Raw genomic sequence first — 25,529 nt, 5'->3', positions numbered from 1 at the left:
ATGACGAATGTGAATACCGCAGCGTCGATGACGGAGGGCGAGGCCGGGCGAATGCGAGGCTGTGCCTTGGCCCAAGCTCCCTCTCCGAGCGTCTGCAGGCACAGCGACGATCCATTCCACCTCCTCTTCAACCTTGCTTTTGGAAGACTCCAACCCAGGGCCTGAGGCTGTATCCATATCCATAGTACAACCCCAACACCAACATCGATAATGGCACCCCCCAGAGCCAAAGCCCGCGCTAGTCACCCGCAGCCACCGCCTCAGCCGTCCGACTACGAGACGGACGCACCACCGGCCGCTGTCGACGTGCCCCTCCCACCCCCGCGCTCCAACGAGGAGCTCAACTTCTCGGTCCTCGGGCGCATCTACCCACATCTCGTCGCCATCGAGCATGTCACGCCGTATGCAGCCCTCTATACATTCAACCTCGACACGCAGCAATGGGAGAAGGTCGGCATCGAGGGCACGCTCTTCATCTGCCAGCTGACGCCCTCCCCCATGGGCGTCGAACGCTACTGTGTCATCATATACAACCGCCGCGGCCTCGACAACTTCTACCTCGACCTCACTAGCAGTGACGACATGGAGATTACGGACCCCTATGTCATTCTTCAGGGCGACGAGGTAGTCTACGGCATCTGGATCTTCGCCGACCCGCCGCCTGCCTCGACGGCCAACTGTCGCGTTGAGACTGGCAACAAGATGATGGAGATTGCCGACAAGGCACGAGCCAGCCGCGAGTCCAAGGAAAGAGAACACAGGCACGACATCAAGGAAGCGACCGACCACGTCGAGGCCCCGTCTTCCGCTCCCATGGGTCGCCAGCTGTCGCTGCGGGAGCTGTTCGGCCAGCAACGGGAACAGGATGCAGGCTTCAGCGTACACAACCATCACAGCCACCCAATACCCCACCAGTATCCACAACAAGGGTACCTGCCAACGCAGGCACCTGGACCAGCACAGCAAGACGTGCTAGGTCAGCTTTTCATGAAAGCAAAGCAGGACTACAATGGCCTTGGCTGATATGGTGCTCAATTAGGTAGTGTCGAGAAAACCTATGGGCAGTCGAAATCAGATGCCCAGGATGCAAAGCAACTCATCGATGACGGACAAGGAGATGAGACACCACAGCAGTCGGAATCGTGCCGACTCGCTCGCACAAGAGAGGTCTTCATTACGAGCTGCACCGGCTTGCCCAGCTCGAAACAAACGCAGCATCAGCAAGAAGCTCGACGGCCGTCCCTCATGGGATACTTCATTTATGATATCTGCTACGGTCTGATTCGATGCATTGCGATGTTCACCGCGGTCTGGCTGGCTGCACATGAGGAGAATGTCGAAACTTGGAAAGTTTACATGCTCCTCTGCATCAATATCTTGTTCCTCGATGCAGCTATCAAGGATTTCTGGTATGGCTCGTTGAAGAGGGGGTGCAAGTGCACTTCCCGTTATTCCTCGGCACAGATGCATGAAGGGCGAAGTATCGTTGTCTAAGGGCGGAAGGTTACAGGATCCAAGTGCTCTTATCATCATTAGCCATTGACAGAAAAGTAGCCTTAATACAAGGTCACTTTTGCTCGCAACAACCCCTCCTCAGTGTCTCCGTTGGCAATAGACGTGGAGAGAGATCTGCCGAATTTGTTCTTACTTTCCCTACACCTCTTTAAATTGCAACTAGTGAACGTAGCGACACGTCAATGTTGAACGACATTGGCATCTTTCAGGTCCCGCGTTCTGCAGGGCTGAAGATGACCTCACAAGAGGATCCCTGCATTCTACCCCACGGCGGGGCAACATGTAGCCCAAAAATTTCCAGCGACACCGCAGCGGAGCTTCAAAACACTCACAAGCTGCAACTGATTCTCGCCACATACAATGACAGGCAAACTCCGTGTTCTTCTCGTCGGCAATGGCGGCCGCGAACACGCTCTCGCGTGGAAACTCGTCCAATCGCCATCTGTCGAGCACATCTACGTCGTTCCCGGCAACGGCGGGACTGCGACCCTCGACAAGAAAGTCACAAACGTTTCAGACGTCAAGGATTCGGACTTCGCTGGCCTCGTCACCTTTGCCAAAGAGAAAGATATCAACCTTTTAATCCCAGGCCCTGAAGCACCGCTGGTGGCTGGCATCGTCGACTACTTTGCGAAGAATGTCGGCGATAGCATCAGGGCCTTTGGTCCGTCAGAGGCGGCTGCGGCAATGGAAGGCAGCAAGACATTTAGCAAAGACTTCATGAGACGACACAATATTCCCACCGCCGCATACGAGAACTTCAGCTCCTACGACGCTGCCAAGTCATACCTCGACACCATCTCCCACAACATCGTCATAAAAGCGTCAGGTCTCGCAGCAGGGAAAGGCGTCATCATACCACAAAGCAAAGAAGAAGCACACGCTGCGCTCAAGGATATAATGCTGGACAGGGAGTTTGGGGCCGCGGGCGACGAGGTCGTGATTGAAGAGTTCATGGAAGGTGACGAGCTCTCCATTCTCTCCTTCAGCGACGGCAACACAATTAAGAGCCTACCTCCCGCTCAGGACCACAAGCGCATCTTCGACAATGACGAGGGGCCCAACACAGGAGGCATGGGCACGTACGCACCAACGCGTATCGCACCCCAAGACGTACTCGACCATGTAGACAGGGAGATTCTACAACCGACAATCGATGGCATGCGCTCCGAGGGCATGCCGTTCAAGGGCGTGCTCTTCACAGGGCTTATGATGACGAAAAATGGGCCAAAGGTGTTGGAGTATAATGTGCGATTTGGAGACCCAGAGACACAGAGTTTGCTGGCACTGATGTCGAGTGACCTTGCTGAAGTGATGATTGCGTGTGCGGAGGGTAGACTAAAAGATGTAGACGTCAAGGTGTCAGCTCGTTCGGCTGCTACTGTTGTGGTTGCAGCTGGAGGATATCCTGGCAGCTATGCTAAGGGCACCCCTATGACACTGGATGCTGTGCCGGAAGGTAGGTTTACATCATCTTCCAATGTTGAAGGCAAGCGCTAACTCATACCCAGATGTCGTTCTGTTCCATGCCGGAACATCCTTCTCAGACAACACACTCAAGACGTCCGGTGGTCGCGTTATCGCGTCAACAGCCACCGCATCCACACTTGAAGAAGCCGTCGCCAAAGCATACAAGGGCGTGGAATGCATACACTTCGAAGGGATGCAATACCGGAAGGACATTGCAGGCCGCGCCTTGAGGAAGTGAGCGGCATCATAAAAGTCAAGTCTACATGAGGATAATTGCATGGTAGGGCGGCGTTCAAGGTGTCTGGGGCGAATTCAGCCTAGGAGTAGCGTTGCTAGCGAAGAAAGGATTTGGAAGAGTATATTTGGAAATATGCTGATCGATCGATGTCATGTCGCATGTCACAGTAGGGATTGGCTTTCCAGGGCGGCGAGAAACATCACGTATGAATTCCAGTCAGCTCTCGTATCGCGTTTGGTGTTGCAATGATTGGAGTGTTTTCAAGTGGGAGTTATGAGTGACAATCTAGTCCGTTATTGAGTTTATATGTTACCTGTCACGCCAGCTAGCCGCCAGCTTGTCGTCCCTCCTTAAAAACGCAAATGCGGAAAAGGGTTGACGTTTATTTGATGGTAGACCATGCTGAGCACTTAGTGCACTTAGCTTTGCAGAGGTAGTGCTACTAGCCAGATGCCATAAGATAGAGGAGATGTATGCACCTACTGTTTGATACCTACCTAATATCTGCGTACAGTGGACTCGGCCTTTTAGATCAACTAAATATACCTCTACATTAACTAGAGCATAGTTTATCCGAGCCGAACAGTTCCGAACTACCCTCTCGAGAGAGCGTGCTTGTAAGGACACTGGCACTGCCTGCCTAACAATACCTTGGAGTACTTCAGGAACTATCATCGTCAGTTGAGGCCTTGCATTTCTTTTCTTTCTTCTCTTTCTTGCTATGCTTTTTCTTCCTCTCAGGAGAAGGCCCTTGTGCGTCGCCCTTCCGTTCTTTGCGTTTAGTGTCGCCGCCACTGTCCAACTTCGCATTGCTGTTCTTGTCCTCATTGCCGTGCGTAGCCTCCCTGGCGATCAAGTCTTCCTGCTTCTCGGCTTCCTCCCTCTCAAGTCTCTTGACCTCCATTAGCTCTGCCTTCTGTCGCGCAACATTCTTCACCACTGGACTGTTGTTGATTGCAGCACTAGCTGCAGAGACAGCTGCCTGGTTCTTGTTCTGACCTTCTCCACTGCCCAGCCACTCGTCCTGGTAGCCCCAGCCGGTCAAGTAGACACCAATGAAAAAACGTTGCACACTACCCGAATCGTATGTCATACGTTTTTCCTCTCGGTAATTGAGCTTAACATCCTTGACAAGGACGAGCTTATTTAACTCGTTTCTGGCCTGCGGGTTCTCAATGATCTTCTCCCTGAAGCCAAGTAGCTGTGGGGCCCAGAGTTCGGTCAGCCAGTTCTCGGCGATTTCGAACCCATTTTCTGGATTTGAGAGCACGAGTCCGGCAATGTAAGCTTCAAACATATCGGCAACGACTTTCTGCCACGCCTTCGAGCCTACGTCCCAGTGCGCCCGGTGCTTCAACCGGTCTGGGAAGCCATATGCTTCCGAAAACTTGCTAAGATTCGAGTTTTCCACAAGCCTCTCTCGCCAGGAGCAAAGTTCCGGAACGTCGACTTGGGGAAAGCGGTTGTACAGTGCACGAGAGGCTATCAACTCGATATAAGCATCGCCAAGCAATTCGAGGCGCTCGTAGTCTAGCTCGAGGGATATGTTATTACTCTGCTTTGGATCGTCTGGGTTGACATGAGCTGTGCGATGGGTGAAGACGGCTTCGTGGAGGTGAGGTTCAGCGATAGGTGGCAGAGGAGGGAGGTCTTTCGCTGCTTGGACCTTGCGCTCAATGTATTCGGGTATGTAGACACTGGCAGCGTTGTCAGGGCGTTTCTCATCGAGTTCACGCATGATCTGAGATTTTGCGTCGGTACGTGTGCATAGAAGGCGGCGCAGCTCTCGGGCATGGTGAAGTATGTCTTTATTTGCGTTTGGTGTAGTCTCGTTTGCTACAAATCTGTCGAGCAAGGCTACAAGGCCCGACTCCATGTCCCTTGCCGAGAGCGTAAGCTTGGGTGGAGGAGCAATGCTGCGCTGTACAGGCTTGTCCGGTCCACGATCATTTGGTAAGTCGCCGTAAGCTGCAGAGCTATAGACTGGCTGCCCGCTTCTCTGTTTCTTGTTGATATGCGAATTACGATCACCGTAATGAGGGAAAGCGCCTCCTCGCTTGGGTGGCGGCATGATTGCTATGTAGAAATATGAGTAGAGACAGTCAGCGAATATTGGGCAGTGGTGTTTCCTAGGCTGCGATATGGGAGCTCGAAAAAGTCCCTAATGACGATAGGTCCGGGCTCTAGCGCGCCAAGAGCGAAATCGACATCAATGGATTGGAGATGCCATTTCACTCGGCGACAGCAGGCCATCACCATCCATTGCACTCACGATGGCGGTCCCACGACAGCGGATATTGGACCTCATGAGGGTATGTCCGTTGGAGAAAGCCCCAATTGCACGCTCACTAATAACACTAGGTTCAATGCCGCGTCTTCAATACCACTTACAACCCCGAGCGCCTCCGTATCGGCTCGCGCATTTTACACCAGCGCCTCAAAGGTCCCTCGGTCGCATCGTACTACCCACCCCGAATAGGCACAATCAGCCAACTGCGAAGTCTCTACCCTGAGCAACAAATCATAGACGAAGAGGAGGAAGATTGGCTCGAGCATATGAACGTTGCCAAGTCAAGAGGAAAGAGCGCACCTAAGAAGAAGAGAACGGCCGCGGGTGAGTGCAAAAGTCGCAGGATAAGAAGCGAAGGTACTAACATATGGCAGAATCGAAGAAGTTCAACAAGAAGAGATAGGCGGGCGCAATACGACCAGGCGACTCGCGCTATCACGGGACATTGTATATCTACTGTACGTGAAGCATTTGACGGCGTTATGTTATATTTGCATGGCCGGTATGTTGTGTGTATGGGTATCAGAGGGTATATAGCAAGCCATCCATCACCATCTATCACCCTCTACATCTTACTCTTTACCTGTTTTTCTGTCTTGTCTTTCCACTCCTTGTCGAACTCGTCGTCCCAGGATATTCTTGCGCTCAAATGCTCTGGTAATGTAGGCACGTTCACCTTGTGATGCTCCACCGTACAATATGTCGTCTTCCCATCAAGGCTGGTCATATCGCCTCGGATCATGGCCATCTGTTTTCCCACGCTCACCACTTTACTGTTGAGTCGGACTTTGATGCCGATTGGGACCGCTTTGAGATAGGAGATATTGAGTGAGCGTGTCACACCTGCCATGAACTCCCAGAAGCCTGGCCGCGCAATGGGACACAGAGCTGTCGTTGTCGACATGTCGAAAATGACACCCGCGGCACCACCATGCATGACATCTGCAAAGCTTAGCTGGCAGTGAGTGCGAATAGATCTCAATCATACTGTTCAAGTTGGAGAAGTTTGGTGCCATGTACAGCTCGTAGGTAACAGACCCGTCAAGGCCCGCATCTATAATCTTGAAATTCTCCATAACCTCACGGTCGAAGTCCTAGTGGGCTTTAGTCATAGGGAATGGAGTTGGCCTGTGGATTTACTTACGATGTGATCCTTGGGTCTTCGAGCTGCGAGTAGCGTGTACCTGTCGAACATGGCCTGTACAGCCGCTATGGCCTTCTTTCGGTCTGCTTCCGGGTCGCCCATGATGGGAGGAAACTTCTTACGTGAAAAGAAACCTCAGCTCCAGCACCTCTAGTGGCCAGTAGATTATCAAAATGAAGTAGCACTTCTTTCATGAACATCGAGGCGGCATTACTATTGCCAGGGCTGTAGTTGGCGGGGAGAGAAGCTTATAATTGCCTCGGCTTCGCCACTACATGCAGCAGCAGCACCTCGACATGGGAAGACCAACGCGTCGCGTGCTCAGTTCTGAATGAAACCACAATTGAAGCCCTCAAATTACACGAAATACTAACTTATGTTTCTCGAACCATAGTTACATAACTGCCCTAACAGCCTCAGAATGGACCTCATTGTTTCATCGTCGTCCGCGCTCTCCTGACAAGCCGCCGCTCCGCCACGGCCCTGCTCCACCTTTGGGCTGTTTCACGACCAGCCAAACGGCCATACTTCGTCATGACCCGACGCACAGCTCGCACGCCACCAATGAATGTCTTGCGCACCCCTTTCTATTTCTATTTCTAGGCTGTAGATGGAGTTGAGAGTCCGAGCTGAACCATATCTTCCCCTCTATCCGATCGCTTTGTTCCATTTAACCTGACGGCTAGCCGTCCAGCTGTCCACATCGACTTTGGCTCTTCACAGCCATCTGTGACCTCCGAACACTATTGCACAATGGGCTTGGAAGCACCGCCAGTGTCTGCGACACTGCGGAAAAGAGTCTTGAAGGTGCTTTTCATATCACTACTTCTCGACCTAGTACGTCGTCATCCCTTCTGTATCACTTACCTTCAACTCTGACCGTATGCCAGATATCCTTTACATTCATCCTCCCACTTTTCCCCAAACTCATCGAATTCTACCGCAACCACGAAACAGGGCAACCGAACACGATACTGTCCAAGATCCTCGCCGGCCTGAATGCGTACAAGAACTCGTTTGCGAAGCCCATCAACTCACGCTACGACATTGTCTTACTGGGTGGCGCACTCGGCTCCCTCTTCTCCCTCTGCCAGGCAATTGCGTCGCCCTTCATCGGCACCCTTTCTGACAAGCATGGCAGGCGCACGGCGCTTCTGTGGTCAATGGCGGGAAACATTCTCAGCGTTGCGCTCTGGGTCGCAGCAACAGACTTCCGGACATTCCTCGCAAGTCGAGTTGTTGGTGGGCTGAGTGAGGGCAATGTGCAGCTCGCAATGGCGATAGCAACGGACATTAGCGATGAAAGCCAGAGAGGCGCAACAATGGCGCTTGTGGGCGTATGCTTCAGCATCGCATTCACGTTTGGACCAGCGTTGGGCGCATACCTTTCGACACTACAAGTCATGGACAAGAACCCCTTCGCAATGGCTGCTGGGTTTTCGCTATTTTTGGTTCTTACAGAGACCATCTATCTCTACTTCTGCCTCCCAGAAACTCTACCTACGGCTACTGCGAACCAGAACACAACTGCAAATGACAAGGCCAGCGGACACACCAACCCAACCAAAGAGCAGAAACCTCGCATACGAACCAATTCGCATACGCTGCTCAACGCCACGCACTTTACCTTTATCCTCTTCTTCAGCGGCATGGAGTTTTCGCTTCCCTTTATGACATATGATCTCTTCTCTTATCAAGCCAAAGATTCTGGTCGATTACTTGGTTTCATCGGGCTCGTCGCATCAATACTGCAGGGTTCTGTGGTTCGACGCATGCATCCTCTCAAAGTTGTTCAGCTCGGTGTAGCCAGCTGCACGATCGCGTTCCTCATACTGGGTAGAGTAGAGACGCAGGGTGCACTATACGGAGCTGCCGCACTCCTGGCTGTGACAAGTGCCACTGTCGTCACCGGTCTAAACAGTCTCTCTTCATTCGAAGCCAGCGCTGACGAACGGGGGAATAAGTTAGGGAACCATAGAAGCTTCGGTGAGTTCTTATCTGTATCGCCCCTACGCAACGTACTAACAATTCAACAGGCCAGATCGGTCGATCCCTCGGGCCCCTTATCTTTTGCACACTCTACTGGTGGGCAGGTCGTGAGACAGCATATGCAGCAGGTGCCGCAGGCATGGTCGGAGTATGTGCGTTGGCGTTTGGAGGACTGAAAGTCCCACCTGGAACGGAGAATGTCGGTAGGAAAGAGAAGAAAACAGCCAAGTAGGATAGTGATCGCTTCTGGATGTCCGATGGAGGCAACAATCTTTTCTGTCCGACACAAGCAACAGTACACTGTTACAAGGTTAGAGCTCAGGTCTCAGCAGCAGGGCATAATCTGTCTAGTACGGCACCTGTGTACTGAAATATAGATACACATACCCAATCGCATGAGAGTGGATCTGTTCCTTCGACCCTGCATCGCACATTAATCCGCAAATGGCAGTTCACGCTGTGGTGTTGCCCCCTTCCACAGCGTCAGGATGTTCATATACAATCTTTCATATCCAAACGCGCTAGGGCCAAGAGTACATCGGAATTCGTTCAGGCTCCTCAGACGGCGTTTCCACGTAAGAAGGCTTTGCCCAATTGCTTTTGAAAGGGGTCGGGAAGCGGTAAACAGGTACGGGTGATCGACAAGGCGCCCCACCCCCGCCTTTGCCGCGTCAAGCTACCACTCTGCTTACTCGAACCTCGGCATCTCTTGGAGCGAACGGGCTGCTACTCATTACGCCCGCCAGCCATCCGCTGTTTGTTATCTACTCGTATTATCTAGACCCTCCCATAAATACCCACAACCCCAATTGCTACAGCATCTCAGCTCCAGGTAAGCACTGAAGCAATATGAGTGCATCCGCTGCTGCCGCTTCGGTAGTAGCCATCTCCGGTCTGGCGGCATATCTGAACGGGAAATACCAGATAAGACAAGACTTGGGGGTGCTGAGATTTAAGGGCGATGCGGAGAAATATTATGCTCATCTTGGTAAGTTACTACCGAGTCCAAAATCCCTTGCTCTACTTTAAGACCCGTCCCATCTAACGTTGGTGTCAAATAGTAAACACCAAACGCCAATCCATCTGGTACCCATTCACTCTACACGTGCCAAAGTATAGCAACAACCTCTGTATCTGGTCTCGGGAGAAAACTTACACTTGGCAACAAGTCCACGATAAGGCAGTCCAGTGGGCTCAATTCTTCCTTGCCAATGGCATCAAGCCCGGAGACCTGGTGGCCACCTACCTCACAAACAGCGCGGACTTCATGGTCATCTGGTTAGGCCTTTTCTGCATAGGCTGCGCTCCAGCTCATTTGAACTACAATCTCAAGGCCGATAGCCTGGTTCATTGTTTAAAAGTGGCGGGTGCCAAGATGGTGCTTGTGGACTCGGAGCCCGATTGTGCAGCGCGCTTCGAGGCCTGTAGAGGGCAGGTGGAGAACGAGCTTAGAGTCAAACCGTTCACCATTGATGATGGGCTTCTGGAGAAGGTGTACGCCGGACCAGTTATTGTACCTGGCGACGAATATCGAGAACACGTTGCTGGCTCGGATCCAGTTTGCTTACTATACACGTCCGGAACGACTGGACTTCCGAAAGCGGCCAAATTCATGGTGAACAGATACCATCAGCGAGGAAATCCGGAGAAACTCGCCTTCGATCAGAAACCAGGGCCCAACGGCGATCGGTGGTATACTTGTATGCCTTTGTTTCATGGTACAGGGGGCATGTCGAGTATGGCTGCGCTTACGAGTGGTATGAGTATAGCCATCGGACGCAAGTTCTCTGTCAGTACGTTTTGGGACGACATCCACGATTCGCAAGCGACTATGTTTGTATACGTGGGCGAAGCGGCGAGATACTTGCTCATGGCACCTCCACATCCACGAGAACGGGACCATCGGTTACGCGGCATGTATGGCAACGGACTGCGACCCGATGTTTGGAACCGGTTCAAGGAGCGCTTCAACGTGCCTGAAGTCATCGAGTTCTTCAACTCTACCGAAGGTGTGCTGAGCATGGCAATACACTCAAAGGGAGACTTTACAGCGACCTCTATTGGCCAGCATGGTGCTCTCATCAGGCGAGCGCTCTATGATGTTTATGTGCCTGTGCCTGTTGACGTAGAAACCGGCGAGCTCGTCCGCGACCCTGAAACAGGTTTCGTAAAGCGAAACTCGTACAACGAAGGCGGAGAAATCTTGGTTGCTGTCCCGAGCGAGGAAGCTTTCGCAGGTTATCACAACAATCCCAAAGCAACAGCGCAGAAGTTCGAAAGAAATGTTTTCAAGCACGGCGACTTGTATTATAGATCAGGCGATTCACTTCGTAGAGATGATGATGGGCGCTGGTTCTTCCTCGACAGACTAGGCGATACATTCCGCTGGAAATCCGAAAATGTCTCCACCGCTGAAGTCGCTGAAGTTCTCGGAAAGTACCCCGGCGTAGGGGAAGCCATTGTCTATGGAACGCTCGTACCCGGCCACGACGGTCGCGCTGGTTGCGTTGCGCTGCGCCTCACTGAAAATACCAACTCTGAGTCGTTTGACTGGAAGGCATTCCTTGAGTATACACGCAGTAAGCTGCCAAAGTATGCGGTGCCAGTATTTCTGAGGCTCGTGAGGGAAGGGAGCACTACAGACAATCAGAAGCAGAACAAAGGGCCTCTGCGGGCAGAGGGTATTGAGATTGACAAATATGGAAGTAAGGTTGTAGGAGGAACAGATGATGTAGTTTTGTGGACGAAGCCGGGCGCGGATGCATATGTGAGGTTCACAATGGATGACCTGGCGTTGCTAAGAGGTGGGAAGACGTTGCTATAAACTGTCAGTATAGGTTACACGCAAGAATTAGATGGCGAACCTCGATAGATCTCTGAGAAACAACGTTCATTTGGTAGAACTCTTTCCACGCTCCATGACCTCTTCGATGAACCGCACAATTCCATCCATTCCCCTTGGTTCATTCAGCCAATGGCCCCCATTCTCAAAGCTCTCCCACTTCACTTGCATACCCATGCTCCTCAACCTTTCCACAAGATCCTCGCCATTCTGAACAGGCACGACTCCATCATCCCGACAGTGCTGTAGCAAAACCGGCATTGCAAGAACATCAATCGATCTCCCCGGTACCCGCATAATTTGTTCCATCTCTTCCGCCAAAGGCAGCCATCCACAAAGTCCAAAGAACCCACCCACCCGGGCGTCACTTGTGAGCAGAGAAAAGATAGCCGTAGCACAGCCCTGGCTTATGCCAGCAAGAATCACATTCTCTGAGCCCCGAACAAGCTCCTTTTCCGCTCTCAGCACCTCCAGCACCTGACTCACACTCTCCCACAACCCCATTTTTTGCTCTACGACTTCTTCCTGTGGTCTCTGAACGGAAGACATGTCAAACCACTGATGCATTTCTTCTTCCTCTGTCTTGGCCCATCTCTTCTTTGCGCAGGGAAATACCCATTTGACCGACGGGAACATGTCCGTGAAGAAGCGATTTGAGCTATCTTGGCTTTCAAAGATTTCGTTGCAGAAGGTGGTTGCGTCGCTACCGCGGCCGTGTAAAAAGATTATTGTATAGGTGTGAGGCGCTGTTGGCGGGATGATGTGGAGCGCGGGGTTGAGGGACATATTGTTTAGTTTGTTCTGTGATGGGGAAGAAGAGTTTTGGTTGAGAACTGTAGTGAATTGGTGATGTTTAGTGTACTGCGTGAAGTTTGTGTCAAGTACGGGCTCTGCTTCCTGGATGTGCTTGGCGGGCTGTGACTGCCTCCCGTACCGTTCCGGGCCTTTGTTCACGATATCGCCTTGCTTGGTCGCAGAAGAACATCGAAGCGAAAGTAGTGCGTTTGTAAAGACACAACTGGAATGAGAACAACCCTTGTCAAGAATTGAACGCTAGCACTTTTCTCGCAGACAATTTTACCAGTTAGAATCTTCGCTTACACTGTACTGAATTTATGACGGTATTGCAACTTCGCTTTTTATACACTTTCCGCTGCTTAGAAAATGGCACCCTTTAATTGGTTGCCTTTGGCCCAGCAACTAGTGCTTGAATTGCTCCACAATGCCGCCATTGGCAGCCCTGGGCGTTATCTTCATGCCAAAGTGTTATCATTTCTTTCCACTATCGTCAATGTGGTTACACGCGCGCAAGCAACATGTCAGGCCTGGAAAAGCGACTCGTTCGTAAACTTGGTATGTGATATTCTGCGCCCTACTCGAATGTAGTCGATCAACTAACGGGTTATGAGACTTCTTCATCCTGGTTTGTACTCATGCTGACAGAATTTGTTTTGGGAGTTGACATGATGTTAGTTGTATTGCTGCGCGGCGTACTTTTTCAATTATCTTGGTGAGTTTTATCCGATCCTTCTATCTTTCTCCCCATAAGCTCATCAACACTAGATCGCTCTGCTTTCGCAAATGCTTATGTACGCCGCAATCTTCCATGCATGGAACCATGAGACATTAATGCTCAGTGGATAGGTTTCTGGGCTAAAAGAGTCCCTTAACCTCGAGGGCAATCAATACAGCGTTCTTCTTTCAATGTTCACCGCAGGGTGGGATCCCCAAAACTTATGTTATACTTCCGAATGCAATCTGACTCTTCGTAGAAGCTGTGTTGGTCAGATACCTCATGCACTAATTATCCAGAAGGTCGCCCCTGGCTTCTGGCTGCCTTTTACACTATTGATATGGTCTGGTTTGACCATGTGCTCTGCGGCTTGCAAGACCTATGCTCAGCTATGCGTTGTCCGATTCTTCCAGGGCTTCTTCGAATCGAGTCTATATAGTGGCACAATCTACGTTCTTGGTTCATGGTAGTACGTTATTCCGACCGTCGAGTAGACGTCATTTAATAGCAGTGTAGCAAGCCCCTTGAGATAGCGAAGCGGACGGCCATCTTTACCGCTATCGGTCAAATCGGCAGTATGTTTGCTGGAGTCATGATGACAGCAATGAATGAGAGTTTGAACGGGCAGACCTCATTACGAGGTTGGCAGTGGGTTTTCATTATCAGTATGGTACTTGCGCTCTTCTTTCACAATTTGATGCTGATAAGTTCAAGACGGAGCCATGGGCATTCCATTTGGAATCTTCGGCCTCATGTTCTTCCCTAATCTCCCCGAATCGACCAAAGCGTCCTACCTCAGTAAAGAAGAGATTCAGCTAGCACTCGATCGTCTGCCGCAGAAGAAGGACTGGGGTCACACCATTGGTCTTTTATCGCTTGCTAAGCGCCTCTTCGCAGCACCGGAACTGTACATACTTACCGCTTACTCCATGATTGGTTGCGCGCTAGAGGCGATTGTACTGCAAGGACTCTTCCTTCTCTGGATGAAGGTCCATATCACACAGTTTCCATCTTATGCCACGACAACTTACCCGTTAGGTATTCAAGCTGTCTCAATTGTATCAAACATCGGCGCCGGCTACATTATCGATTTGACTAATCGGCGCATACCAATGGTCATTCTCGCCGGAGTTCTCCAGGTTCTTGGTGCCATTCTTCTGCTGCTTCCAAATTTGTCGACTGCCGGGACCTTCTTTGCGTTCTATCTATCCGGCACATCGTATATCGTAAACCCCATTTTGTACGGCTGGGCAAACGTCATCTGCCAGCGGGGTGGCGATGATGCTGCACGATCACTTATCCTCTATATTATGAGCCTGGTGCAATCAGTGCTCTACACTTTCTGGGGTATTGCACTGTATCCCGCAACCGATGCGCCGTACTGGAAGAAAGGCTACATCACAATGATTGTGGTTGTTGTTGCGTTCTTTGGGGCGACAGCTGCAGTGCAATGGGTGAGTGTATACCTCTTTAACTGTGAGTATGACGAATGTAACGCTGACTCGGCTTCTAGCTGGATCGAAGGTCGCAACGGGTTAACATTGAGGCGGAGGAACGTGTCTCGAACGTGGACGAGAGGCCACAGGGTTGTTACGAAAAAGACTGACCGTAACGCAGCTAGGGCAGCTAGGAAGTGTAGAAGACAGCGATAGCTGATAAGAATAGAACGTGATGTCGCTCATCAAGATAGGTCGACATTTGTTGCCTCCTCTATTCTTCTACCTCATCGGTTGATGATGAAAAGCTCCGTATCGAGACCTAACATTGCGTTAGGCTGGGATGTGCGACTTCGCGATAACTGTATTGTGCTTTGGATGCAGAAGATAGGATTGAGACAAGCAACTGCAGCAGTTCAGCGTAAAGAAAGTAATGGATGATCTGGGTCGTTGCGAACTTGTCGAGGCAAGGTCTTGGGAGGTAAACATGAGATTGTCTAATGTTCTCAGGTTCTCTCTTATAAGGTCCCAGGTTTCTAATGTGCACGTCAGCACGACCTGACGGGCAGCGGAGCGGGAACTAAAATGGGCGTGGTACGCGCAGCGGGACAAGGATGCAGCGCGACACATCGTCACCACTCCTCCCCCTAAACGTGGAGACTTCCTCCTAGCATAATAACAGGCATACATGCTTTATTTTTACGGGTTGTGGAGCTTGGCGACGGGTTGCCTGGCGTGCAGTGCTGGGTGGCCTAAGCTATATAGCACTGTTGTGTGTGGGGCTGAGCAGATTGCGCTACAAAGGATGAACGCCGACAAACATGGAATGTCATTGGTAGGCTCGTACCACACAGTCACGATTTAGGGCCCGTGTTTGATCTCAAGATCTACAGTAGCGTTGTGCTGAACGCACTGACAACACACCTGTCTCCTCGTCGCAACCCCCGCCGTCGCCCTGTAAACGCGCCGAGATGCTGAGTCTCTTCTGAAAAGTATAATATGCCTGCATACCGGCGCCAGAGAACTCTGCTGACGACGCGAGCCTATCAGCGGTGGGACAGGACACACTGAGTTCCATCGCTAACTGGAGAAAACGTTGTCACCTGGCGTCTCATGGCCTATATATGGCAGTACATGTTGATCATGTAAGCTTGTAGACAAGACGGCCTGAATCGCGGCATCTTGCACCGCCCCGGATCAACCCCTGTCCGTGTCAACTTGAACGAACCGACCAATCATAGCCGATGTCGTACAGTGACTAGATCATTAAGCTTTGGGTATAAAGACATGAATTGCTCGTCTCGCAACAGAAGTCAGACACCATCTCAACTCGCACCTTGCTCTCGAGCTCAATCCCCAGGTGTTGCCGTTCAAGATAGCTTCCTCGCCCTTTCATTCAACTCCTCCGACCATCTCATCTCGCATAAATATTCGCCTTCTGCACAGCATCAAATATGATGGACACACTCTTCCATCTAGCCATAAGAGCACTCGACCAAAATGGCATCGACCCTGACAACATTGATGTCAACTCCACCGACCCTCTCAAGATCGCCATGTCAAAAAAGTATTGTAAGGTCGGCAAGTGCCCCAAAGCATGGCAGAGCATCCAGTACCGACCCACTATTGCCGGAAATGTCATCTACGCGCTCTGTCTCTTTGCACTGCTTGGCGGGCAGATGTGGTTAGGTATTCGTAAGAAGACATGGACATATATGGGCACTATGTGTGCCGGCATCCTTGGAGAGATCATTGGTTACATTGGTCGCATCATGTTGAACCAGAACCCTTTTCTTATGGATAACTTTCTTGTGTAAGTGCTTGGCGAGGCACCATATCCTGAATGGCAACTAACATCTCTCTAGTAACCTCGTCCCGCTCACAATCTCTCCTGCACTACTCACGGCAGGCATCTACCTCTGCGTCGGTCGCGCCATCGTCGCCATCGGTAGTGAAAACTCCCGCCTCAAGCCTAAGATGTACACTTATGTCTTCGTCGGCTGCGACTTGCTCGCTCTCGTCCTTCAATCCATTGGTGGTGGCATGGCTGCCACAGCAAGGGATGCTAAGGGCTCAAGGCGCGGTGTCAACATTATGATCGCTGGTCTGGTCTCTCAGGTCATCACCATGATTCTGTTTTTGGCCGTCTGGGGTGACTTCGTCCTGCGCACTCGCCGCGCTAAGTTCAGTGGATCGTTGTCGCGCTCCCAACCACCGCTATACGACAATCTGCGATCCACTAAGAACTTTACTTTGTTCCAGTGGAGTAAGTCTATCCGCCATCGGTCCCACAGAATATGTAACTAATAGTCAAAAGGTCTCTTCGCGGCCACACTCCTCATTTTTGTCCGCTGCGTTTACCGTGTTGCCGAGCTTTGGAACGGCTTCAATAGCCACCTCGCCAATGACGAAGTCACCTTCATGATTTTCGAAGGCCCCTTGATCATTCTTGCTGTATCCGCAATGACAGTCTTTCATCCTGGCCGTATCTTCGGGGATCTCTGGGTTCCTGCTGGCAAAGGTGTCAGGTCCATGAACAAGCCTACCGAGGACTCGGTCCACCTTACTGAGGCTGAATGGAATGACACAGCTTACCAGCGGGTTTAGTAGCCTGCCAATCTTGTTTAGACAATCTATAGTAAAATTGTCATTGTTAGAAATCATTAGGTTGCTAGGCGTAGACTTTAGGCGCAGCATGCAGGAAGAGGCGTTGAAGCGACACGTAAGGGCCTGGAGTATCACGCCTGTTACGATAATGTGGCATAACATCTATATTTACGGCGTTCTGGTGGAAAATTTCCAACTTTGGGTGGCCCACGGCCAAACCCTACTATAACCCTACATAGAGTCTGAAAAGAATCAAGCGATACGACACAAATTACCTGCAGGCTCCAGTAAGCATGTTTACTACGTGTGGTAATAAATTACGCCTGGCGAAGCATAATGATGAGCTGCATGTTTATATGTCTACGTAACCAGATCATTAACACTACGACACAATGTTTCATATGGCTCAGCAAATTGAAGTATCAAGTACTATCAATACGCAAAAGATATAAAATAGATTAACGAGTCAGATTATCGACTAGGATTATAGTCAGAAGAGATTTTTAAGGCAACTAATTTGTAACTATATCCCTCAACGGAACGCAGCAATAACCTAAATAGCCAAGACAAAATACAATATATCGATATCGTATACATGATTAAAACTCTTTTACCTCCACAATCCGCCAAGAGAGCCCTTAGATAAACGAGTTCAGTCACGGAATCCATATACATTAAATATACCCGCATTTATATCAGGAAAGAGAAGTAGAAGTTAAGCTAGACGTTTACACTCAAAGCGGCTTCATTACCACACTCAAGCGAGGTCAACGACATAATGTGAGCTCGGAGACCGCACTGATCCGCATAAATATGTGTGGGAAACAATCAAAAACAAAGCGTACATTAATGCTATATAATCGTAAATCATACAAGTTCAGCCTTCCATACATAACTCAGCACGTTTCCAACAACACCGAATACAACCGAACCACTACATTTCCATCTCCCTCCACTATCGCAGATCGCTAATGTTCCATGTCACCGAACACTTTCAGATCCGTTGTTTTCCCTCCTAGCTACCACTTGCTACTCACCCCTCTGCAGCCTCTCGACTCTCTCATCAGGACTCTCAACATACTCGTTCTGTCCCTTTTTACCCATCACAAAGGTCGCAACACCTAAGCCAAACATCAACACGCTCGCCACGAAAAGCGGTGCTACCAAGTGCCGTCCGGTCTGTGTCTGGCCACACGCGCCCTGAAGAGCCCACCAAGGTGAGTTTTGAAAGTATGTTCCGATATTGCAAGCTGCCTGCTCCCGTGTGCAGGTGAATGTGGTCTTTGGGTTGTATCCATCCTCCCAGAAGCAGTTACCATTGTTGTTGTTGAAGAATATAACAGTGGTGAAGATGAGTGCGATGAAGGTAATGATAAAGGTCAAGGCTCCTGGGAGGATGCGGAGGGAGAGGATGAGCTTTTGGGAGGTGGCTTTAGACTTCTATGGTGCGCCTGTTAGAGGACTATCCTCCAGATCGTGTTAGAGGGATTAGAGAACAAAAGCTCACCTCTTGAGTAAGGAAAATGGCCACCGCGCCACCCATTCCAACCAGCCCGGCCAAGCAACTCACAACGCCTGCCGCAAGAATCATGCCTTCGTTTGCGGAGTCATATTGAAGAAGAACCGTGTGCTTTGAATCCATATCCCAGCTTGGGCCCCGATACCATGTATATCTGCCTGGTGGATATGCGTTGTCCATCAGCTGCATGCCATGGCCCGTAAGATAGAAGATAGCAGTGGAGAGGGCGATTAGCGTAAGAGATAAGGTCAACGCAACGCTGTTGAGGATGGTAGGGAGGCGGATAGTAGGAAGGCGTGGCATGGTGAACGGCAATTTGTGGTAGTTGTCGCTTGAGTGGAATGTAAAGAGTTGTGGTGGGTGGTTGAAGTCGGCTTGTACCGAAAGTGAAATTCTGTGAGAGAAGTATGGGAGCAACTATATAGTACGCATCACAGTAGCGTCGTGGCAGGCCAAAGGTCGACGCTTTGCCAAGTCCACAGGATGCGCTGCGCCCCCTCGTCCTGTAAACCCCCACCACACTTCTGAGCTCTGGAACCGCGGTAAAGCGCCGGGTGGGTTTCTGGGATAGCCTTTGTTGCACGAGGCAGATTCAAGGCTCAAACTCGAGATTTTGGAACGTGTGTTCACAGGGCCAGTCGACATCGAATTTCATCTCCAAGATTAACACCAAATCTATCAATGCTCCCAATCATCGCAAACATGATGTCGCCTACTTTGTGCAATCTCTACTCACAAATAATTTACTCAGGGAAAGAATTATTTGTCGAAGGAAGAAGCAATAGCAGCCATGACACAGGTCACACCAAGTCAATCATGTTGTTCGCTTAAAGGGCCGTTTTAGGTATCTTGTTGTGACGTTGGCGAAGCAACAGCGCGGACCGGAGTTCCTTAGCGCGGACTGGAGTACAACGCTGTGTCCTGAAACGAAGTTGTGGTCCAATTGTGTCACGCCGGTTGCGCTGGCGATAATGTGAATTTCCAATGAGGATTCCGCCTCATAGCCATCCTTTTAATTGAAAAACGTCACTCAGCTGCCTAACTCTTTTTACATCAATGGGTCGCAACTAGTATACCTCGATTTTATGCAGGTTAGCTTTGGTAATGCGATAGGTAAACTTTTTTCACCTACTTCACTGCACGCATGTGCCAGTGGTCATGTCAAGAATGTGAGAAACAGAGACTGAAAGCGCGCATACGCTTCAGTATTACCTGTTGGGCTATCATCAATCTGTGGAGGCAACTTGAGGGCGAAGATTTTCGGTTGTCAGAGAATATCTTCGAAGCCTTACGCCTTGCGCCTTACGCCAAACTGACAAGTGTTGTGGGTCCTGATGCCTTGACACGAGAGTGAGGTTATTCCGGCGTTCAAAATTCTTGGCCTAGCCGTTTTGCAGGAAATGTGGCCGTGTTAGATGCACTGTCTGAACAAGTAATGAGCACATTTACGCGTGTCAAATTGCTTATGGATACATTGAGGCTACAAGCAGGGGACACGGCTAGATTTGATCCACCATAGTACACAATAAACAGAAAAAAAGGTTGATCACGATAATAGAACAACACACTTGTATGATGAAGCTAAAGGATACTAGTAACACACCTAACTGAACTTACTCAAGCCGTATTACTGGGAATAAAGTATTCTGAACGAGGAATAATGTGGAAGTCCGAGCGACCGCCAACACCTCAAAGAAACCGAGGAGACAAGTATGTAACGCTAAATACAAGATAAATGGGGGGTAGGATAAGAAAGAGGGTAATATAGTGGAGGAAGCTGATATGTATAATGACTGTAGCCGGTCGGTCGGCCACACTGGTCTGGATAATCTTCGCGAGCGTCAAATCCGCAGTCTTATTATCGGTCGAATGCCGAATGTATAGTTGCAAATCTTGAAGCTGGATGCGTGCGACTTGCTCAACCCAGGCACAACAAATTTGATCCCAGTGCCGTCGTGCTGCTGCTAGGATTCAGCATTTCATCCCACCAACCGTTGCGCCTCTGGCAAGCGGAGTCCTGATTAGCAAGCCATATTCTCATCCCAGAAATTCGGTTTAGTACAGCTGGGAGGGTATTCTTGTCGCCTTCGCGAATGGGGTCGACACGTTGGTAGAGGCAGTCGCGCTTATCTGAACTAGTAGTCACGGCGGCGATGAAGAGCGGCCAGACGGGGTAGATGGCGGTGTAGAGGGCACCTTTAACTGGTAAGGATAGGAGGACGATGTGGAGAGCTTCAGAGAGCTCGAGGATCGAGGGATGGAAGCGTGTAAAACTGAAAAGTTTTTGAGTGAGAGTTCAGTACTAAGTATCATATTGGACTTACCCAAAGAGTCGGCAGCGTAGGTAGATGAGAGCTGCAAGACGGAAAGCTTCAGCCGTGGCGAGGAGAACTTCTTGCTCAGGACCTTGCAGCTCAACTGTCCACTGCCTCAAGTGTTGAAGCTGTGTCTCGCAACTTTGCCCATGAATGATTTTGTTGGGACCGTTGTCTATCGCCAGAGATGTAATGGACGAAATCAAAGACAAGAGTTGAGGCGAAAGGCCAATAGAACCGCAGACTTTCTGCGCTTCAGCTGGCGGCGTATCCTCGTACCAGTTCTTGGTATCGGGCGAATGTATTTGGGTATTTTGTAGCTTGTATGCCGTTTGTGCCGTACGAGCGAGGATTAACTGAGTATGGATGAACAGAGCTGGGTCAGAATGGTGATCGATGGAGTCAGACGGTATGGTGTCGAAGATGTTGGCGTGGCATGACCAGCACAAGGGTGAATCATCTTGATTTATCGCACCGTGATGCATCAGTAGCATGCTAGTCGCAAGTGCACCATCGTAATCCTCTCCACTACTGATTTGCGTCGCCAGAGCTTTGAGTGCTTGGGTGGAGTAGTACAGTTCCGCTCGGTGATAGGCCTCTTTTTGTTCAGAGCGGTACTCGCAGATGTACGATGCTGCAAGGCTTAGAAGCGCGCATTTTGTGCTCAAACAGGTATTTGCTATATGTAACATCGAGATATAAGTATTTGACTGCGTCGCAACTGTGCGACCCGGACAAATACCGTTGATGTAGAAGTCGGTGAGGGTCTGCTCCATATCGCTTTCGCACGTTGTGCTCGACGGAACATACTTGATAAGGCTCACGAAGCTAGACTCCTGCGATGAGCTGCTGTCGAACGAGTGACCTGATTGAGGGGTGGAGGGCGTGCTCGAGCTCGATCGTAGGGCGTCCATCTCTGCCATCGGCAAGTCTAATAGCTGAGTTAACATTCTGTACTAGTTCGTGGTTGCAGAGGCTTACCGTTCATGCCTGTGAGATCGGACAGCTCGTATAAGAAATCCTGACACGCATCTGCCTTTAACCTTTGAATGTGTCGAATCCTTTGAATCACCAGCGTGGCTGCACCAGTATCCTGGATAAGTGAAAGGTATGGCTGTTGTTGTCGAAGAGCTGATTTGAGCTTCTCAAACTGCTTGCTGTTAAGCTCGCCTAACCGCCAGTAGAGCTGTCCAAGAACCTCCAATAACACCACGCCTGGTCCTTCTGTGATCATCCATTGTCGTATCACCAGTAGGTTCCTCCTACTGTTCCTCTGGTTACTCTCGGTCGGTAGGTCTACCACACGACCGAGCAATCTGTCGATGTGTGTGCAGTCTATACATCCAGAGTCAGGTGACATGGATAGGTGCTGGAGAGCATCGTTGGCTGCACCCAAAGCCTTCGTAAGTCTCCTATCTGTGTCCATTGTGGGATGCGAAAGGAGATTACGTGGTAGTTCTGGTACAAGGTGGTATCCGAATCTGTAGTGCAAGAAAACGAAGCTGAGCCAGAGTGGTCTTATTCTCCAAGTGGCTGAGAATTATCTGACTTGTATGGCAGATGATAGAGTCACTCGTTGGTGTATATTGTATTCTGTCTAGAAAGGACGTGGGGAAGGGCACCAGTAAGACCATTTGCAAGTTGCCCAAGAATAGAGAAGGCTGTGATTGAACGGAGGACACAATGAGACTCGTGTACTGTCGATGCAATTTCTGAAACGTTTGGGATCGCGCAGTATAAACAGGTGATGCTCCGCCGTGTTGGCCATCCTGCAGAGCTTACGCCGAAGGAATTGAGCCAGTTGCCGATTAGGTCCCCGAATTAATCCCCATGCCCATATTAGGCTTCCCCGCTTATGTAAAGAGGAAACGAGAAATCGGCTTCGGTTCTAAGATCGCTCATAGGATTGATGCTGGTGAAAGTCTGACAGGAGGCGGCGCATTGCAATTGGATCAAAGCCAGGGTAAGGCTGGAAGTCGGGGGCTATTCACTGCCAAAGTCAGCATTTCGCGTGTGCGCCAGCCCCAAACATGGTCTGGCGCCTACGAAGGCCGGTTAGTCGCAGTGGGTTAAACCAAAGGCCTGATCCATGGGCCGTCATAAGTATCAGAGACGGTGATATTTGGTGCTTCAATGAACCTTAGAGGCCGGATCGTGGAAGCCAGCACAATGTTACGGAGGAGCAATGGATCTTGACCTAAAAATAGCAAGGCGCTTCGCTACCAGATCGCCTACATACAGGGATCACCATCCTCATGCGGTCAAGACTCAGGGTCACCTCCTGACTCCGGCATCCACCCGGGGACCACCAACTCATGATCCGCTTTGATCGCCAGATTGCATGCTCTCGTCATTAAACGCCTGTGTATCGGGTCCGAGATCCGCTCAGTCCTTGATTTCTGTTGGTATTTTGATCGTCATTGTGGAGGTCATAGGCTCATTGCCAGTCTGCAGAGTGACATGAAGCCCTGCCCGGCACAACTCTTATCAGTTTAGGACTCTTGGTGGTCATGTTCATGAGCAACGCCGAAGTAGCCTCTTCGTGGCCACATAACGCCCCCTTTCGTTACTCCTCAACTAAAGCTCAACAGCCAGGGTGTATTTACCTCTACGGTGATCTCAGACAGCAGGAATGGTGAAGAGTCGCTCTTTCCCCCAGTCACTACGTCTCGATGCACTCCTCTCACTAATTTCGACTACATTCTTCACAATCTCGACGACAACCCAACCTCGCCGAACAACTTGAGATGGCACAGGCGTTCGTGTCTCTGCAAGCTTCATACCACGAGTTCTGGTTGTCTCGGTTAATCGAATACAACTACTAGGGAAGAAGTGGCCATGGCGTATTTGTCTGGTTCCCCGTTTGCTGAAGTTACATTGGACGCTCCCCATGTCTAGGCTATTTCGGTTCTTCAACAACACCTGCACCACAACTTGTGCATATCTTCATAACTCAGTCACAATTAGAAAGCGATGCACTTAGCATGCCGAATTAACGCACATCTTTAAACAGCAGACTATGCGCATAAAATGCAGGCGATCCTGCATGAACGATTGTAAGCGCCTGTCCTATAATTGTTGCATTGCGGCGCTAGGCAGTCGCGATATGTCAAGATTATAGCCGACCTTCCCTCTTCCCTCGTTCAACGTCCTCTCTCTTTCTCTCTCCGAGCTGCATTTCAACTGCATCTCATTGGAATTATACAATGCTGCCATATACTTACCACCTTAGGATTGAGACGGGACGCATTGTGCTCAAGCTGACTCGCCGTCCTTTCTGACAACATGCCACATAGCTTTACCAACGCCACACACGGGCGCAAGGCAAATTCCGCGATTCCATGAAACAGAGATCCTTTCCCTGTCAAGCACAACTCTCTGACCCGCCTCCAGCGTTGAGGGTAACGCCTCGCTGACATGGTTGCTGATTGGCGGACACCACCAATGAAACTCATATTACCCGACGCTCGAGGCGTATAGTAGCATCGCGGTTGTTTGAAAATACCTTCAAGAAGAATATATGCTCAACTGACACCGTGGGTTGGTGCCACCAATGTATCCAACTACCCAGTACCTCGCTGTCGGTGTCGCACCTGGGACCTTTGCCTGCTCACTATTTCCGCAGTACTTCGCGAAAGCACATCTATCCACACGTATCTCTCTCCTCAGCCTCAAGTTGTCGCTTTGATCCCTTCTAGTTGGCTTTTACGGTTCCCGGCGTGTCAAAACGATCTACGCTCTGGTGTTCATCGTGCCCCAGCGCTCGATGCATTGTGACAGGGCGTAAGTTAGTGGCGTGGACTTTGCCTACATGAATATTCCGCTATGCCCATAGTGTTGCTACTCTTTTCTTCAGGCCAATAGAACACAGCCAAGGTAAAGCGGGACTTAGTCTATTCTTAGGTCGGCCGCCGGGGTGTGTTGGTACGGCTGGGGCCTGTACTACTAACTTCAAGTCCCTCGGGTTGAACTAATTCACCCAGTAACTTCATGGGGAAGCACACTGTAAAATACGGTCAGGGAATAGGATTGCGTAACGGTAAATCTTGGGAGCCCGTTATTGGTGAGTGGCTGGCATCAGTAGTGAGGGACACCAACTGCATCACATCCTTTCTTAAAAGTTTTGACCGCCTTTCACTAATATATGATTTCCCCACTGGCAAGCAACCAAGATGGGTCTCGTTCATAAGTTCCTTCGTTCCAAAACAGTTTCAGTCATCGATCATCTTTATATTTTCACTGCCTTTCTAAATACATGCTTCATTACTCGACACATGACTGGATCAGGAGTAGTGTTTTGTGGAAAACAAAGATGCAGAATCGAAGATCCTGAACCGGATTGCCTCATAGACTCTAGGTAGGACTTACGAGGGGGTATGACTAATATTTTTCAATTCGTACTGCACATGTATCGGGTTGGGCCCAAGGCTTCATCAAACTTTCCTATTATTTATGAGAATTACTACCTAATTCATAAACTAACCCAAGTTCGCAATATTCAATTTCTTAAGCACGCTATCAATCTTGAAAAAAGGGAATGCTTCAAGCCAGTAATGGCTCACTGGTGCTCGTACGCAGAGTAGCGTCAAGTCATCCATAGAGCAGTTACACAATGAGGGGTTTTACTGCAGCCATTTAAGATGTTGTAAAA

At 50.1% G+C, this 25,529-nt stretch overlaps 11 protein-coding genes across 11 annotated transcripts; 6 read left to right on the top strand and 5 right to left on the bottom strand.

The window, feature by feature from the left end:
- The first annotated feature begins 40 nt into the window (after nt 1–40).
- Nucleotides 41–1,170, top strand: K460DRAFT_361853 (PH domain-like protein). The gene has a single exon (XM_040932532.1). It carries the CDS (start codon nt 211–213, stop codon nt 1,021–1,023), a length of 813 nt encoding a protein of 270 aa, XP_040793666.1. The 5' UTR covers nt 41–210; the 3' UTR covers nt 1,024–1,170.
- Nucleotides 1,171–1,875: 705 nt separating this feature from the next.
- K460DRAFT_272417 (phosphoribosylamine-glycine ligase) lies at nt 1,876–3,223 on the top strand (the record flags this gene model as incomplete). Its single annotated transcript, XM_040927796.1, has 2 exons — nt 1,876–2,974; nt 3,027–3,223. 2 exons carry the CDS (start codon nt 1,876–1,878, stop codon nt 3,221–3,223), a joined length of 1,296 nt encoding a protein of 431 aa, XP_040793665.1.
- Nucleotides 3,224–3,884: 661 nt separating this feature from the next.
- K460DRAFT_272361 (ribonuclease III) lies at nt 3,885–5,294 on the bottom strand (the record flags this gene model as incomplete). The annotated part of the gene is made up of 1 exon (XM_040927793.1): nt 3,885–5,294. One exon carries the CDS (start codon nt 5,292–5,294, stop codon nt 3,885–3,887), a length of 1,410 nt encoding a protein of 469 aa, XP_040793664.1.
- Nucleotides 5,295–5,496: 202 nt separating this feature from the next.
- On the top strand, nt 5,497–5,916 carry K460DRAFT_401128 (mitochondrial ribosomal protein-like protein of the small subunit; the record flags this gene model as incomplete). The annotated part of the gene is made up of 3 exons (XM_040936393.1): nt 5,497–5,535; nt 5,585–5,837; nt 5,888–5,916. The coding sequence occupies 3 exons, from the start codon at nt 5,497–5,499 to the stop codon at nt 5,914–5,916; spliced, it is 321 nt and encodes a 106-aa protein (XP_040793663.1).
- On the bottom strand, nt 5,888–6,872 carry K460DRAFT_361848 (thioesterase family protein-like protein). The gene is made up of 3 exons (XM_040932531.1): nt 6,658–6,872; nt 6,502–6,607; nt 5,888–6,455 (listed from the first exon to the last, which is right to left on the bottom strand). Exons 1-3 carry the CDS (start codon nt 6,757–6,759, stop codon nt 6,079–6,081), a joined length of 585 nt encoding a protein of 194 aa, XP_040793662.1. The 5' UTR covers nt 6,760–6,872; the 3' UTR covers nt 5,888–6,078.
- Nucleotides 6,873–7,410: 538 nt separating this feature from the next.
- Nucleotides 7,411–11,470, top strand: K460DRAFT_373173 (acetyl-CoA synthetase-like protein; the record flags this gene model as incomplete). Its single annotated transcript, XM_040934563.1, has 6 exons — nt 7,411–7,494; nt 7,548–8,643; nt 8,694–8,849; nt 8,884–8,956; nt 9,501–9,634; nt 9,708–11,470. The coding sequence occupies 6 exons, from the start codon at nt 7,411–7,413 to the stop codon at nt 11,468–11,470; spliced, it is 3,306 nt and encodes a 1,101-aa protein (XP_040793661.1).
- Nucleotides 11,471–11,503: 33 nt separating this feature from the next.
- On the bottom strand, nt 11,504–12,590 carry K460DRAFT_27716 (alpha/beta-hydrolase). The gene has a single exon (XM_040928167.1). It carries the CDS (start codon nt 12,272–12,274, stop codon nt 11,537–11,539), a length of 738 nt encoding a protein of 245 aa, XP_040793660.1. The 5' UTR covers nt 12,275–12,590; the 3' UTR covers nt 11,504–11,536.
- A 184-nt stretch (nt 12,591–12,774) lies between these two features.
- Nucleotides 12,775–14,903, top strand: K460DRAFT_302884 (MFS general substrate transporter). Its single transcript, XM_040929922.1, has 9 exons — nt 12,775–12,841; nt 12,898–12,911; nt 12,962–12,998; nt 13,052–13,077; nt 13,133–13,206; nt 13,261–13,470; nt 13,518–13,666; nt 13,716–14,455; nt 14,515–14,903. Exons 1-9 carry the CDS (start codon nt 12,805–12,807, stop codon nt 14,605–14,607), a joined length of 1,380 nt encoding a protein of 459 aa, XP_040793659.1. The 5' UTR covers nt 12,775–12,804; the 3' UTR covers nt 14,608–14,903.
- Nucleotides 14,904–15,468: 565 nt separating this feature from the next.
- Nucleotides 15,469–17,220, top strand: K460DRAFT_328699 (RTA1-domain-containing protein). The gene is made up of 3 exons (XM_040930712.1): nt 15,469–16,250; nt 16,303–16,703; nt 16,755–17,220. The coding sequence occupies exons 1-3, from the start codon at nt 15,892–15,894 to the stop codon at nt 17,042–17,044; spliced, it is 1,050 nt and encodes a 349-aa protein (XP_040793658.1). The 5' UTR covers nt 15,469–15,891; the 3' UTR covers nt 17,045–17,220.
- Nucleotides 17,221–17,882: 662 nt separating this feature from the next.
- K460DRAFT_412706 (uncharacterized protein) lies at nt 17,883–18,973 on the bottom strand. Its single transcript, XM_040937557.1, has 2 exons — nt 18,552–18,973; nt 17,883–18,484 (listed from the first exon to the last, which is right to left on the bottom strand). Exons 1-2 carry the CDS (start codon nt 18,864–18,866, stop codon nt 18,074–18,076), a joined length of 726 nt encoding a protein of 241 aa, XP_040793657.1. The 5' UTR covers nt 18,867–18,973; the 3' UTR covers nt 17,883–18,073.
- Nucleotides 18,974–20,481: 1,508 nt separating this feature from the next.
- K460DRAFT_373169 (uncharacterized protein) lies at nt 20,482–22,304 on the bottom strand (the record flags this gene model as incomplete). Its single annotated transcript, XM_040934562.1, has 3 exons — nt 20,482–20,836; nt 20,888–21,809; nt 21,860–22,304. The coding sequence occupies 3 exons, from the start codon at nt 22,302–22,304 to the stop codon at nt 20,482–20,484; spliced, it is 1,722 nt and encodes a 573-aa protein (XP_040793656.1).
- Between the last annotated feature and the right edge of the window lie 3,225 nt (nt 22,305–25,529).

The sequence above is a fragment of the Cucurbitaria berberidis genome (genome assembly GCF_010015615.1).
Source record: "Cucurbitaria berberidis CBS 394.84 unplaced genomic scaffold K460scaffold_1, whole genome shotgun sequence".
NCBI classification, from domain to species: Eukaryota; Fungi; Ascomycota; class Dothideomycetes; order Pleosporales; family Cucurbitariaceae; genus Cucurbitaria; species Cucurbitaria berberidis.
The sequence above is the reverse complement of the archived record's forward strand: the minus strand, read 5'-3'. Positions and strand labels throughout refer to the sequence as shown.